This window comes from Lissotriton vulgaris, chromosome 1_1, assembly GCF_964263255.1.
Source record: "Lissotriton vulgaris chromosome 1_1, aLisVul1.2, whole genome shotgun sequence".
NCBI classification, from domain to species: domain Eukaryota; kingdom Metazoa; phylum Chordata; class Amphibia; order Caudata; family Salamandridae; genus Lissotriton; species Lissotriton vulgaris.
Window position 1 is genome coordinate 378792277 of NC_141685.1, and position 16686 is coordinate 378808962.

At 51.1% G+C, this 16686-nt stretch overlaps 1 protein-coding gene across 1 annotated transcript in view; it reads right to left on the minus strand.

Moving 5' to 3' along the window:
• Positions 1-247: 247 nt before the first annotated feature.
• CC2D1B (coiled-coil and C2 domain containing 1B) overlaps positions 248-16686 on the minus strand; it is a 555234-nt gene continuing 538795 nt past the window's right edge. Inside the window, exons 21-22 of the mRNA XM_086925080.1 lie at positions 1232-1279; positions 248-1105 (exon numbers count right to left, since the gene is read on the minus strand). Coding sequence (XP_086781206.1) covers positions 1265-1279 — 15 coding nt within the window. The 3' untranslated portion in view covers positions 248-1105; positions 1232-1264. The remainder of the gene's footprint in view (positions 1106-1231; positions 1280-16686) is intronic.

Sequence of the window (16686 nt, forward strand, 5' to 3'; positions counted from 1 at the left end):
CTTCCTTTATAATAGTAGTATAGATATAGATATAGATATAGATATTATATATTATTACCAATGGCAGACGTCCTATGATATTAAATAACAGTACACAGAGGTATTCTGAGGAAAAGCATAAAGGAAAACAGAAAACAGTTTTGTATCCCATAAAATTTTATATATAAACACAGTACAGATACAACTGTATCTACACACATGATCTTAACAACTCTGGTCCAGCGTTTGCAATAAATAACAGATTCTGTTTTAATCAGTAACAGTCGTTTTACTTTCATAGTGTCTTGAAGTACACAAAATGTTATAACCTGCCCCCACCCCATAAAAAATAATAAAACTATGATAATTATGCTTTTACAACTTCTGAATTTACAATGAAGCGGTAAGTCAAAGTGAAATACAGTCAGTCTTATAATGAAGGCACATAAAACAGGCAAAGCTGGCGCTAGATGTAAACTAATAAAATCTTAACTGCTGACTTCTGAACGGGAAATCAGCCTGTGATGTAGAAAGAGGACAAGGTGCTTGTACAGCAGAGGTTCGCATACGTTCTGGAACAAGAGGGCAGATTCTGTTGTTGCAGCACTATAAGAACGTCATTTTAGTGCTATGTAATAAAAAGTAATAAATGTTGGCAGTTATCGTAAGGGCAGCATGAGGTCACCAGCACAGGTTTGAATACCTCTGTTTTAGAAACTTCCCTGTATGCAGAATGTTCTCATTGAGTCCCTGTCATCATTATGTATCGAAGTGCAATATCCAGACACACAACTCTGTGCACAACCACAGCTACTCGCGGAGGTACACTGCATTGGCTTGACAGCAGACATTGTAATGAGATGGCATTCAGTCAGTCAAGTCTGTAGAGCCAAATGCTTTTACATCATGTACCATTAGCACATTCTCCTGGTCTTCTATGACACCTTCTCAGCCACTCTGACTGCCTCCATATAAAACACGTGGTTGTGATGCACCATAATGGTTGTCAAGCTAAGGGGCTGTGCTACATTCAGTAGTGCAAATGGCTTCATCTTTGGCGCTTGCATTTGTAGCTAAGTTTGAATCACCACATCTGTTGTCATGCAGCCTTTTTCACAATCCACATCTGTAGAAGAGAAATAAAATCACAGTCACGTTGGATATATTATCATTAAGTGGTCATTGTTTAACCACTACAAAAATAGACCTAACACAGTTTATGATAATCACTATTGTTATATGAAAGACTTACCCGATTATGCATTAGAAGATTAGAGTGCTTTACTCATGAATTTCCAACCTGAAAAACATAATTAAACATCAAAAAAATGTTCATACTGTTACTTTAGGTTGCAGGCTATAAATTGAATATCAAGAATCTTGGACATCACCAAAATCATCCAACACTGATAAATGTATAGTAACAACATGTCTTCTAATTTAGAGAATCTTTAAGCACACCTACATACGGATATTCAAATAGAAAAAAAACTAATATTGGCAGTTTTGAAGTAGTGAAAATGCAAGGGGTAGAGTTTCCCATACATCCACCTCCAAAGAATTTTTGAAAAGACCATGAGCATACTGCAACTTATTGAGTTCTCACACTTAGCAAGTTACTTATTAAGAGATGATACCAGTCTGAAGCAGAGGTGGTGTAATATAAGGAAACTTGTGAAATCACTACATAAGAATTAGACTCAAAGTACTGAGAGCATACTATCACATAGATGTACACTGGGGAAAGTGTATAGCACCGGCCTAACAGTACTTCAAAAGAGTATGTCATGCACGACTGGTTGGGAAACTTTAAAAACACATTTGGAGTCTTTTATCTCGGCAATCTAGCAAATGTTGCCCATATTTCAACTCTAGTTTCGAGTGCAACTGATGTCTACATGGCAGTGGCTATCCTTCCGCAATGGATAGTATGGCAGCAGCCATGGTACACCGCTCTGTGTCAGTGACAAATAACTGCAAGATACCTGAAAATGGCCTTTTGCTAGTATACGGGCAGCACTCCGGCAGACAGATTTGACTATTACTAATATATGCACTGTTTCTGCCCCAGTAAATCAAATCGGTATAACCGTGGCCGCAGAGACAGTAACTTTAGTTATAAAGGACTCCGATTTAATCTATGTTCATCAAGCCATAAAAATTGATATTAAGTCAGAAAATAAATTTGTTATTAATTGATAGACTGCACATCTGGTAGACTTCTAAAATGAGGCAGACAAACTGATTCTTAGAACCTTATTGTGAGAAGTTGGCCTGATATGTAGTGCTCACTATTCTAGTGATCACTGTGTATCATTCCAAACGACCCTTATTGATGATTGGTTGTAAGTCAACCGTTAGACCAGCTATCCTAGTAGCATGGACAAGAGCAGTCTTTAGGCTAAACTCTAGAGGGCGTGTTAAGCCAGCTGTTATACCATCACATATACCCCTTGAACACCAAGTGAAAGGACACCACACAAGTTGTTATGAAAATAAAGTATATTTATTTAGAACACAACAGTCCTGGACTCTTTATGAGGACAGGGCGCTAAGCACAATACAAAGCTCTTATAGAAAATACAAAAAGTCGCACAATTTACGCAAATGCCCGAGGGGCACGAAAAACCATATACTCTTAAAGTGGAATGCGAAATTACTAGCAGGTAAATACTACTCTAATAGGCTTTAGGATCGCTAGGACTGGACTACTGAACTTTCAGATTACTAGCAGGAGGCCTAGGGAGATCGGGTGCAGAGTGTGCACTCTCACGCGGGATGTGGGACAAAGTCTATGGATGCTAGATTTCGTAAAGTTAGTGTTATCGGACGAATCCGACTAGGTAGAGCTGAAACGAAAAAGGATCTGGACCTTTGGATAGTTAAGCTATGCTGGAGCACCGAAGTGCTGAGGTTACCTAGCCCAGGAGCTGCGGATGCATAGGTCTGGAAAGACGTCGGGAATCCTCGTTGCAGTCTATGGAGCCTGAAAGAAGAAGTTGCTGGCAGGCGACCAGTGATGAAGTTCGAAGTGATCCAAGCCTGAATCGAAGATGGAAGACACCTGTAAGCAGAGGGGACCACGTTCTGAATCACTAGCCAGTGATTAGATGGGCACCAGGATGGCACCGGCTGAAGTCACCTCGACCAGGTGAGTGGGCGACGCTGGGCTCTGCAGTCTCACGGACCAGGAGGCGTTGTCAGCGACCAGTATGGAGGTGCGAGCTGTCCCATGATGGTATCTGCTGTCGACGTCGCTGGACCCAGGATTGGGGCAACAAGTCTTGGCAAATGCAAGCCCACGCGGTGGACTTAAAATGGCGTCTGGGGTGGACCAGGAGGGTCTGGGGTGCTCCTCTGTTGGAGGGGAGCAAGGGTCAGTCTGGAGCAACCAGACCAGCGTTGGAAATGTCGCAAGGGTCAGTCTGGAGCAACCAGACCAGCGTTGGAAATGTCGTCGTTCGTCGTCAGGAAGGCCACAAGCCAGCAGGCAAGTAGCCAGACAACGCGGTGAGCAGCAAAGAGCAGAAGGGCCCCACGCAGATCTCGTGGATGCTGGGGGGCTGGACTTCGGTGCTGGAGCTGCTCAGGGTTAGGGCTTCTTACACCCCAAAGCACTCACTCGAGGATCCCTCGGCGGTCGTGCTGGGCAAGCGTTGTGCAGTCCTGAAGATGGCCGGTCCCTCGAGGTCTCGTCACACCCACGAATCTCAGCTGGGCTGATGATGCAGGTAGAGGTCAGAGGTGCCAGGAAAGCCGGTTCTCGTCGAGCTGGGCAGTCTTGATCCGGAGGAGAGACTTACAGCAAACCGCGATGCTTGGATGGTGCCTGCGGGTGCAGGGTGGCTACTCCTTAGCCACAAGGGAGAGTCTTCTGAAAGGTTCAAGAGTTCTTTCGTGGAAAGTCATCAAGATTCGGAATTATCTAATTTGGAAGGGGTCCCTGCTCCCACCTTTATACTAAAGAAAGGGGCTGGTACGGGACTAGGTCCTGCCCATGGGTGGGACCAGGAAGGGGGGTGGTTACACCCCTCCCATGCCGGACTTTCCCCAGCTCAGGGGCTGGTGTGCCCCTGGAACCGGTTCAGACTGGCAGATGCATAGTGAGCACCGGGGTGCCACTTGCAGTCACCTTCCTATTCAGCCCTGCCTACCTAGGATACACAAAACCCTGTCCGGGTCGGTGCTAGCACCGCCCCTGACAGGAAACCCTTTGTCCAGGCTCCCCTCGCTGGAAGGACTCCCAGCAGCGGGAGGTCAGACTTGTGTCTGTGGTGGCAGCATCCATTTTGTGATGCTGAGGCGCGAGTTAACTTTAACCGGGGTTCACAGTTACATACATGCCGTGTCCCTCTAGAAGGGTGGAATGCTAACCTCGTCGCCAGAATTGGCGAGGGGTTAGTATTCCAATTCGTATGACACCTTACTCGACATGTTTTGATAAAGCGATACCAGAGTTGGCATATAACCGCGAGGATTATAATGCACTTAAGAGTATATGGTATGCGTTATCATGGAACAGCTATTAGGACTTGGTTCCGCAAGCTGCAAACGGGCTCAGCTCATGCCAGAGTACCATCTCACATGATTCCAAGCACTCTGCCTTCAGGATTGCTAAGGCCTGCCATAGGAGTGACTGATAGGAATCTATGTGTCCATTTTAGGGTTAGATATAGGTATACTATATCTACAGCAAAGGGTGATTACACCACCTTGCCCCAGCTGTCGTGCAGCCAGTTGTGTCAGATTTAGGTGGCCAGCCAGGGGTGGCATAATACATGCTGCAGCCCCTGGTAGGCCCTGGGTACACCTATGCCCTGAGTTACAGGGTCTGATAAGGTGGCCCAGTACCAATTGGTAAATGCACCTAAGGTACACGTGTCAATTTAGTGAGAGAACAGCAAGGCTGTGTGTCTGATTAGCAGGCCCACAGCCAGAGAAGTCGTAAACCAGTGAAGCAAAAAGCAAAAATCTGGGGTGATCATAGGATTGCAGACCCTACTCTCCTACACTTATTTCCTGACATATACAGGCTCCTCAAAGTTCAAAATATCTAGGTTCAATTTATTCTCTTGAACTCTTTCAAATAAAACAAAGGATGAGACGAAAAGCAAAACAACTTTGGAATGCCACTACAGAAATCTGAACATCCACTACCCTTGGATTGATGATAATGTTATGTTATTTATTATTCCTACAGTGCATATACACCAATGTTTTTTGACGCTGCAGTAGAAAATTACATATATAAAAGAGAGGCACAAAAGAAGGTATGGTGAGGCAATGGAGAGTAAGGAAATTTGAAGTCTGTTCCATTTCTAAGTTGTGGGTAGTGAGAATACTTTGTCCCAAACTTCAATGTGCAGGTTTATGGAATATTTAACAAACACTGGACAGTAGTTTGACTGGATTACAGGGAAAGGTAAAGATGGAATTTAGCAGTCTCAATGTACAGGGCATTACCATGAACGACAGAAGGAACAATTTTGGACTTAGAATAAGACACATTTCTTGATGGCAGCCACTTGAACTATATAAGAATTGCTGTGATATGATCCCATCGATGGCTGAATAAAATGAGAAGAGCCGCTATATCTTCTTATAAACATCTGATGAGTTTATCAGGAAGAGCCAAGCAACAAGAGCTGTAGTAGTCAAGGCAAGATTGCACTAAGGCACGTGTGATAGAGTCGATATACAACACAATATTCAGTAGTTTTAACTATGAGAAACAGGAGCTGACTACTTTCAAACTTTAGAGGTCAAGCTAGAGATCGGAATCTAAGTAGATGCTCCGATTACATACCACTCTGGGAGAGAATGGAGGTGATCCCATTACTTCTGGATATCTAAAAAAGTCCCATTTGTTGGTCTCATTTTTTGATGAGAAGCTCGTTTTTTACAGGATTGAGTATCAGGAATTTTTGCAGCTATACTGTGACAGACTGTGGTCACAGCATGGAACACAGAGCTTTGAGAAGGATCTAGGCATTGTTGGACGACTGCAAGGTGGAAAGGTCTAAATGTAAACTGTGTGTCATCCGCATACATGTAGAAGTGGACACCTTTTAAGAGAGTTGTGCCAATGGGGGTCATACTGATGTTAAACAGAAGAGGATAAAGGGTTGAACCTTGTGGGTTACCCTCCCTGATGGGTTTAGGGTGGGATCTGTAAGGTGGAAGATAGATGGTTGTGTCCAGGAAGTGAGAAAAGATTGAATCTTGGTGTTCCCCTTACCCCCGTCCTGAATTCTTGTGAAGATCGTAACTTGCGCAAGGGTATCAAACTAAGGCCACTGACAAATATATTAAGGCAAGCAGTCTGACACCTCTGTCACTGACCATCAGCCCTAGGTAATCCAGAAGAGTGAGTATACCCGGTTATGAACAATGATTTGGTCTAAAGCCTGCTTGGAAATAATGGTATTAGCCTCCACAAAAGGTTGTAGCCTGTTAAAGACTAGAGTTCCCTGGTTATGCTTCTTAGGTTTTTCCACACCACATCTTACGAGGTGTGGGAGAACCTGACCTGATTTTTTCAGCTGGGAAAATAGCTTGAGGCTTTGGCTTCAAAATTAAAGCACAAACAAAAGTCTTAATTTTGCTCTGCTTAACTTGTACTCAAGTCCTAAGGGGGCAAAACTCTATATGACTCTAGGACGGATGAAAGATAGAACACTTAAAAAGAGGTTGTCTAATAAATTATCTTTCCAACATAACAAAAAGAATCATAGTTGTATTGCTGATTTAAGTGACATGTTCTGATCAGAATGAGGAATGACTTGTGGGTCTTTTAAGGATTTTTACATAATAATGTTAAACAAACCTAAGATGCTAAATAACCGTTTTAAATGCCACCTCTCAATGCTTGTCACACAAATTAGATTCTGGTGTGATATTTATCAAATCTTAAAACAAGGCATAGGGTTTGTCCAATTACAGTCCCAGAGACCATCAAGCGTGTTGTGAAACATTATGGAATGTCTCACAAGTCTTCAAATTCCAAATCAATTCAATTGGTTGTTTTATAGCACTGAGATTACTGACAAACCATGTGATGCACAAGTTACTACTTGTGTAACGATATATCTGTAAGAGACATCAGTTAGTGATAGATTCCTTACCTTAGAATATCCCCAGGCGTCAGACTGGATCCGGAAAGTTTTGCGTAGCAGTACTCTTGCGCATCGGTAGGCGTCGTCTGCGGCTCCGCGTCCGTCGTCGGCGCCGTGATGACATTGTCGGAGTACTTAGACGCCGCCTCCGCGTGCTGACGTCAGTTCTTAGCCACAGCTTTTCCGCGCCAGAAGCGCAGAGCCATGACAAAAACCAACACTGGTGCCAAGAAACTAGGGCCCTGAAAGGGGATGACCTTAACCCTAGATATCGGTTCGCAGAACGGGGAGGATGGGTGGGTCGGTAAGGAATCTATCACTAACTAATGTCTCTTACAGATATATCGTTACACAAGTAGTAACTTGTGCATCTGAAAGAGACACGTTAGTGATAGATTCCTTACCTTAGAATAGATACCCCAGCAATACCATCCCCGTGGTGGTGGGTCTGCGAACCAATAATCACACCAGAAAGTCCTGGAGGACGGAACGGCCGAAGTAGCCGTCCCTCCGGACTTGACTGTCCAGGCAGTAGTGTCTTGCAAACGTGTGCAGCGAGGCCCACGTAGCTGCCTGGCAAATGTCCTGCAAGGGCACACCCCGGCCCAAGGCAGTAGTAGTGGCTGTGGCTCGAGTGGAATGAGCCCGCAGCCCAACAGGGGGTTCCTTCTTAGCCAAGGAGTAACACGCCTGGATGCACAAGATAATCCACCGGGAGATGGTCCGCTTGTGCACCGCTTTCCCTTTATTAGCGCCCGCGTACCCAACAAAGAGTTGATCATCCACCCGGAACTGTTGTGTGCGGTTCAGATAAAATGAGAGCGCACGTTTTGGGTCCAGACGGTGGAGCCTCTCCTCCTCTCTCGAGGGGTGCGGAGGCGGAAAGAAGGTGGGCAATGTGATGGATTGCCCAATGTGGAAGGCCGTGACTACCTTGGGAAGGAAGGAGGGCCTAGTCCGCAATACAACCTTGTCTGGATGGACTGAAAGGAAAGGAGGCTTACAAGACAGAGCCTGGAGCTCACTCACTCTCCTGGCAGAGGTGATGGCTACCAGGAAGGCAGTCTTCAAAGAAAGAAGGCGAAGAGGACAGTTGTGAAGTGGCTCAAAGGGAGCGCACATCAGAAACGTTAGAACCAGGTTCAAGTCCCTCTGAGGCATCACGAAGGGAACAGGAGGAAAGGTATGAGTGATGCCCTTGAGGAAACGATTTACGATAGGGGACTTGAACAAAGAAGGTTGGTCAGGCAGCCTCAGAAAGGCTGAAAGAGCCGAAAGATAGCCCTTGACAGTGCCCAGAGCAGAGCCCTGCTGGGCAAGAGAAAGAAGGAAGAGGAGAACCTCAGAGAGAGGGGCATTAAGGGGATCCACAGCCTTTGCTGTGCACCATGCCACAAATCTGTTCCACCTGCAGGCGTATACCGTCTTTGTGGAGGACGCCTGGCTGCCAGAATGATGTTACAGACTTCAGGAGGCAAGTCAAATGGCCTCAACTGTCGCCGCTTAATCTCCAAGCATGGAGGTGGAGACTGGACAGGTTCGGGTGGAGGACCGTCCCCTGCTGCTGCGACAGAAGGTCCTCCTGAAGAGGCAGGCGAACCGGGGGATCGACTGACATACTGAGTAGCTTGGGATACCAGTATCTTCGTGCCCAGCCCGGAGCCACAAGGATGACTTGTGCCCGGTCGTGCTTGATCTTCTTCAGCACTCTGGTCAGAAGTGGTATAGGCGGAAAGGCGTACAACAGACCGCAGCTCCACTCGCGGCGAAAAGCGTCTCCGAGCGAGTGCCGCCTTGGAAATTCCAACGCGCAGAACTGATGACATTGCGCGTTCTCTTCGGTCGCGAATAGATCTAACCATGGCTCTCCCCATCGCAGAAAGAGGCCTTGCGCCACGTCCGAGTGCAGACGCCATTCATGATCCATCGAGCACCGACGGCTGAGTTCGTCCGCCCTGGCGTTCAGAGAACCTGCCAGGCGTGGAACCACCAGAGTCAAGCCCTGATGTTCCAGCCATTGCCAGAGACGCAGAGCCTCCTGGCAAAGGGTCCACGACCCCACTCCGCCCTGTTTGTTGCAGTACCACATGGCGGTGATGTTGTCCGTGAACACTTGCACTGCACTCCCTCGGACAGACGGGAGGAATGCCTTCAGTGCCAGACGAATCGCCCGCAGCTCCAACAGATTGATATGGAGCAGGGACTCCGCCGGAGACCAGAGTCCTCTGATCTCCGCCTCTCCCAAGTGGCCTCCCCAGCCCTGGAGAGACGCGTCTGTCACAACTACGTGCTCCGGTTGGGGAAGGGAGAGGGATCTGCTGTTGACCCAATCGCGTTCCGTGAGCCACCACTGCAGCTGTCTCGCAGTGCCCTCCGAGATCAGGACAGGGTCGGACAGGTTGCCCGGGTGCTGGGCCAACTGAAACTTCAGGTCCCACTGCAGAGCCCGCATCCGCCACCGTGCGTGATGCACCAGAAGGATGCAGGAGGCCATCAGCCCCAGAAGCCGCAGCGTCAACCTTACCGAAACTCGGGATAACGGCCCGAAGATCGGAATCAGAGCCTGTATATCCCGAACCCGCTGTTCGGGTGGGTAAACCCGAAACTGCGCCGAGTCGAGAACCGCTCCGATGAAAAGGAGCTTCTGAGAGGGGCACAGGTGTGACTTCGGCACATTGATGGAAAACCCCAGCTGGTGCAGGAGATCCGCCGTAGTCTGAGGTGGCTGACGACTGCCTGGGGCGAGCCCGCCTTCAACAACCAGTCGTCTAGGTAGGGGAAGACTGAGACCCCCAACCTGCGCAGATGAGCTGCGACCACCGCCATCACCTTCGTGAACACCCGTGGGGCGCTGGTAAGGCCGAAGGGGAGCACCGTAAACTGAAAGTGCTCGAGGCCTACCGTGAACCGCAGGTAACGCCGGTGGGCCGGCAGGACGGGGATGTGGAAATATGCGTCCTGCAAGTCCAACGCTACCATCCAGTCTCCTGGGTCTAGGGCAGTCAAGACCTGAGCCAGTGTCGACATTTTGAACTTCTCCTTCCGGAGGAAGCCGTTGACGTTCCTCAGATCCAAAATAGGGCGTAGGCCCCCTTTGCCCTTCTTGGGTACCAGGAAGTAGTGGGAGTAGCAACCACGTCCTACTTCTGGCCCAGGAACGCGCTCGATGGCCCCCTTGGCCAAGAGGGCCGAAACTTCCTCCTGCAGGAGCCGCAAATGTACCCCCCCCCCCGATACGCGGTGGTGTTGCAGAGGCATGGCTTGAGGGGTCGTCTCGAAGGGGAGGGAGTAGCCCCTTCGGACGATCTGCAGCACCCACCTGTCCGAAGTGACTGTGCGCCAGTGAGAGTGGTGATGGCGAACCCTGCCTCCCACTGGCGTCATATGGACCGAAAAGCACGGACTAGGAGGGTTTAGAGGCGGATGCTGCGGGGGCAGGTGTGGACTGACTCCGCTTGTTTCCCCGACCGCCTCCACGGCGGTTTCTACGGCCGCCGCCACGCTGGACGACAGTTTGCGGCGAGTGGCTGGCGGCACGTGTGGGGACGCCCCTTCCTTGGCCACGAAAGGAGCGAAAGGCACCCATATGCTGGCGCGGGGCCAAGAGGCCCAAGGACTTGGCCGTAGCCCTGGAGTCCTTAAAGCGCTCAAGCGCGTGGTCTGCCTTGGCGACGGCCATCGAACGGCATGTCCATGAGTGTATTTTGGACGTCTGCCGAAAAATTGGCGGATCTCAACCAGGCGTGGCGTCGTACCGCCACCGTCGTAGCCATCGCTCTGCCCAGCGAGTCAGTAGTATCCAGTCCACACCTGATTGAATACCTGGCTGCGTCCCGGCCCTCCACAAGGGCTTGGCCGAGTTTGGCCCGTACCTCCAACGGACACTCTGGCAGCACTTCCGCCACCGTTTCCCACAGAGAGTGGGTGTAACGGCCCAAGAGGCATGCGGTGTTGGAAGACCGCAGTCCCAGGCTAAGGGACGAGAAGATCTTCTTACCATAGTTCTTGTACCTCTTGGACTCCCTGTCAGGCGGGGCCGTCGGGAAGGCGGTCTGGGAGTTAGAGGCCTGGATGACCAGACTCTCGGGGGTGGGGTGGGTGGACAGGAAACATGGGTCGCCCGGGGCCGGGCGGTGGTGTCTGGCCACGTTCCTATCTACAGGTGAACCTGTAGCGGGCCTGGACCAAGTGCCCAAAAGAACGTCCGTCAAGGCCTCATTAAACGGCAGCAGAGGCTCCATGGAGCATGACTGCGGCTTAAGGACCTCAGTGAGGAGGTTAGTCCTCACGGCCGCGACGGGGAGCTCAAGGCCCAAGGCCTTGGCAGCCCTCATCAACACCACACCATAGGTAGCACCCTCCTCCGAAGCCACGGTAGGAGGAGAGACAAATCCAGTGTCTGGAGAGGTGTCCAGGCCACTGGCCTCCCCAAGCTCTCCTGTCCAGTCCATGTTAGACTGGCACTCTCTGGCCAGAGGGTCCTCAGACCCCTCCCAATCCTCCTCATCCCTCATCTCCTGAGATTCAGGGTCGTAATTGAATGAGGTCGGTTCATAGAAACTAAAATCTCTGAACGGCGTCGAGATCGAACCGATTGAAAGGAGGCATCGGGGACGACGCCGCCGGAGGGGACACCACACGGACCGACGCCGGGGGGGTCGTAAGGTCCACCGGTGACGATCCATCGCCTGAGGAGGGTCCAGCGGCGCCGGGCCCGAAGGCGCCGACGACGCCGGGGCCGCTGTACCCTGCGGCGCCGGGCCCGAGGGCACCGGCGGTGTCGGGATCGTGGGGCCTTGCGGCGCCGGGCCCGAAGGCGCCGCCGGCGTCGGGGCCGAAGCACCCGACGGCGTCGGGGTCATAGACCCCGACCCACTAGGGCCCCCAGACGGGTTCGCTGGGCCCGAAGGCGCCGCGGAACCCGTCGGAGGAGAAAGGGACCTCATGGCCATGAGGAAACGCTCGATCTCCTCCGGCGTCGCGTTCAGCCCAGGGACCGGGGGGTATGGGGCCAGACGCGGCGCCCGCGACTCCCGAGGAGCCGCGTGGGCGGTGTCACCCGAACCCCCGGCCGCATCGTGCGAGCGTCGGGGGGAGTCAGAAGAGCGATGATGTCTCTTCGACTTCTTATGCTTCTTACCTGACGACTTGGACCCGGAGGAGTGGCGCCGACTCCCGGAGCTGTGACGGCTCCGTCCCCGCGACCTGTCTCTCGACCTCCCGTGGGACCGGGACCGGGACCTCACACGGCGCGGGGCCGACTGGCGGATTTCGAATCGCCTGCGGGACCGCTCCCGCCTGGCCTTCCTCGAAAGGGCCCGACAGTCGGAGCAGGCCTCGTCGTCATGGTCGACGCCCAAACACATCAGGCACAGGCCGTGGGGACCTGTGACCGACATGGTACGGTCGCACTCGTCGCAATGCTTGAATCCGGGCATCCCTAAGGCACCGTCGGAGTCGTACAGACTTCGAAATGGATCAAAAGATCACAAAAAGTTTAGTCAAAAAGTGACTAGGGAACTGCTCTTTCCAGATCTTCGCTGGCTGGCGCGGAAAAAAGAAGAACTGACGTCAGCACGCGGAGGCGGCGTCTAAGTCCTCCGACGACGTCATCATGGCGCCCACGACGGACACGGAGCTGCAGACGACGCCTACCGACGCGCAAGGGTACTGCTACGCAAAACTTTCCGGATCCAGTCTGACGCCTGGGGATATTCTAAGGTAAGGAATCTATAACTAACGTGTCTCTTTCAGATAGCCAAATCAGAGCAATAACGGAAGTGCAAAATGCAAATATACGATAAGAGTTAGTTGCCAAAATAACTGGCAGGTCCAGGTGAACATCCTTTATTTGCACCTGCTGTTCCTTGTGGCAACCTGGCAATATGATTCTCCATGCCCGTCCCTTACCAGGTCCAGAGGGAGGAGCAGTCCTACTATTTAAACACGCACTGGCTTGTAACCATATCCCCAGAATGGATGCCCTGTAGTCTGAACTAAAAGATTACCAAGGTCAGTTATTGCCTAACATGGATCATACATTTGTGTTGGTATGCTGCTTCCCAAATGCTGGAGCCGACATGTGAAACACCTTACTGAGGCTTAACCTTCCTGTAATATAGTAATGGTACGGTACTGGGAAAGATTAACTTTCCCACTGATGACTTGGTAACACTGGAAGCCCTTGATTTGTGTAAATTAGTGCACAAGTGGCCCACACATGAGAAGGACCGCAATCTTGATTGGGTGCTACCGCACAAGTTACTTACCTTCGGTAACGATACATCTGCAAGAAACATTAGTTAGTGTTAGATTCCTTATCTTAGAATATCCCCTGGTGTCAGGCTGGATCCGGAACGTTTTCGTCAGCAGTACCCCTGCGTGTCAATAGGCGTCGTCCTGTGGCTCCGCATCCGTCGTCGGCATCTTGATCGCCGGAATGACGTCGCTGGAGTAGTTAGACGCCGCCCTCGCGCGCTGACGTCAGTTCTGTACATAGCTTTCCGTGCCAGGAATGCAGAGCCGTGCAAGAAACTGACACTGGTGCCATTAAACTAGGGCCCTGACAGGGAAAGTCCTTAACCCTAGATATCGGTTCGCAGAAAGGGGAGGATGGGTGGGGCGGTAAGGAATCTAACACTAACTAATGTTTCTTACAGATATATCGTTACTATAGGTAAGTAACTTGTGCATCTGAATGAAACACGTTAGTGTTAGATTCCTTACCTTAGAATAGATACCCCAGCAATACAAACCCGGGTGGTGGGTCTGCGATACCAACCCCGGTGGTGGGTCTGCGAACCAAAATCACACCAGAAAGTCCTAGAGAACTGAACTGCCAAAGAAGCCGTCTCTCCGGACTTGGCTGTCCAGGCAGTAATGCTTGGCAAACGTGTGCAGCGAGGCCCACGTAGCCACCTGACAAATGTCCTGCAGAGGGACTCACCGTCCCAAGACAGTAGAAGCCACCGTGGCCCGAGTGGAATGAGCGCGCAGCCCCACAGGAGGTTCCTTTTAGCTAAGGAATAATCGATCTTGAGTCACAAAACGACCCACAGAGAGATGGTCCGCTTGTGCACCGCCCGTCCCTACAAAAAGTTGGTCTTTCACCTGGAACTGTTGTGTGCGGTTAAGGTAAAAAGAGAGCGCAAGTTTTTGGTCCAGACGGTGCAGCCTCTCTTCCTCTTTTGAAGAATGTAGAGGCGGAAAGAAGGTGGGCAAGGTAATGGTCAGACCGATGTGAAAGGCAGTAACCACCTTGGGTAGAAAAGAAGGACGCGTCAGAACAACTTTGTCCGGATGGACAGAAAGGAAAGGAGGCTTAGAGGAAAGAGCCTGGAGCTCACTCACTCTGCTGGCAGAGGTGATGGAAACCAGGAAAGCAGTTTTTAGAGTCAGAAGACTTAACCCTTTCGATGCTCATGACGAGCTCAGCTCGTCATGATGCACAGTTGAGCTGTGCTGATGACGAGCTGAGCTCGTCATGAATAAAGTAATAAAGCAATTTCCAGCACGGGGGGGGGGAAACGCCTAGCAGCCAAGGTGTTAAGGGACAGTTGTGGAGGGCTCAAAAGTAGCACACATCAAATAGGTTAACACCAGATTCAAGTCCCACTGAGGCATTACAAGGGGAACAGCAGGAAACATGTGAGTAATGCCTTTCAAGAATCTATTTACAACAGGGGACTTGAAAAGAGTAGGCTGATCAGGAAGCCTCAAAAAGGCTGAAACGGCTGAAAGATATCCCTTGATAGTGCCCAGAGCAGAGCTCTGCTGGGCTAGGGAAAGAAGAAAGAGGAGAACCTCTGAAAGAGGGGCAGAGAGGGGATCCACAGCTTTTGCTGTGCACCATGCCACAAATTTGTTCCACCTGCAGGCGCATACCATTTTCGTGGAGGGACGCCTGGCTGCCAGAATAACATCACAGACTTCAGGAGGCAAGTCAAATGGCATCAACTGTCGCCGCTCAATCTCCACGCATGTAAGTGGAGGCTGGACAGGTTCGGGTGGAGGTTGTGGCAGAAGGTCCTCCTGAAGAGGCAGACCAATCGGGGGATCGATTGACATACTGAGTAGCTCGGGATACCAGTATCTTCGTGCCCAATCCGGAGCCACAAGGATGACTTGGGCCCGGTGGCGCCTGATCTTCTTCAGCACTCTGGGCAGAAGTGATATAGGCTGAAAGGCGTACAACAGACTCCACTCGCTACGAAAAGCGTCTCTGAGCGAGTGCCGCCTTGGAAATTCCAACGTGCAGAACTAATTACATTGCGCATTCTCTTCGGTGGCGAATAGATCTAACCAAGGCTCTCCCCACTGCAGAAAGAGACCTTGCACCACGTCCAAGTTCAGACGCTACTCGTGATCCATCATGTACCGACGGCTGAGTTTGTCCACCCTTGCGCTCAGGGAACCTGCCAGGTGTTGAACCACCAGGGTGATGCCCTGCTGTTCCACGACCCCACCCTGCCCTGTTTGTTGCAATACCACATGGAGGTGGTGTTGTCCGTGAACACCTGCACTACACTTTCCCGGACAGAGGGAAGGTATGCCTTCAGTGCCAGCCGGATCGCCCGCAGCTCCAGAAGGTTGATATGGAGTTGGGACTCCGCTGAAGACCAGAGGCCTCTGATCTCTGCCTCTCCCATGTGGCCCCCACATCCCAGGAGGGACGCATCCGTCACCACTGTGTGCTCCGGTTGGGGAAGGGAGAGGGATCTGCCACTAACCCAATCGCGGTCCGTGAGCCACCAATGCAACTGTCTCGCAGTGCCCTCCGAGATCAGGACGTGGCCAGACAGGTTGCCCTGATGCTGTGCCCACTGAAACTTCAGGTCCCACTGCAGAGCCCGCATCCGCCACCTCGCGTGATGTACCAGCAGAATGCAGGAGTCCATCAGTCCCAGAAGCCGTAGGGTCATCCTGACTGAAACTCGGGCTAAAGACTGAAAGATCGGAATCAGAGCCTGAATATCCAGAACCCGCTGCTCGGGAGGATAAACCCGAAACTGCGCCGAGTTCAGAACCGCTCCGATGAAGAGGAACTTCTAGGAGGGGCTCAGGAGCGACTTCGGCACGTTGATGGAGAACCCCAGCGAATGCAGGAGGTTGGCCGTAGCTGGAGGTGGGAGACGACTGTTTGGGATGAGCTCGCCTTCAACAACCAGTTGTCGAGATAGGGAAAGACTGGAACTCCTGATCTGTGCAGATGAGCTGCGAAAACCACCATCACTTTCGTGAACACCCGAGGGGCACTGGCGAGGCCGAAGGGGAGCACGGTAAACTGAAAGTGCTTGTGGCCTACCGTGAACCGCAGGTAACGTCGATGGGCGGCGGCAGGACAGGAATATGGCAATAAGCGTCCTGCAAGTCCAACGCCACCATCCAGTCTCCAGGGTCTAGGGCAGCCAGAACCTGAGCTAATGTCAGCATCTTGAACTTCTCCTTCCGGAGGAAGACGTTGACGCTCCTGAGGTCCAAGATAGGGCGCAGGCCCCATTTGCCCTTCTTGGGAAGCAGAAAGTAGTGGGAGTAACAACCACGCCCTACTTCTGGGCCAGGAATGCGCTCGACAGCCCCCTTGGCCAAGAGG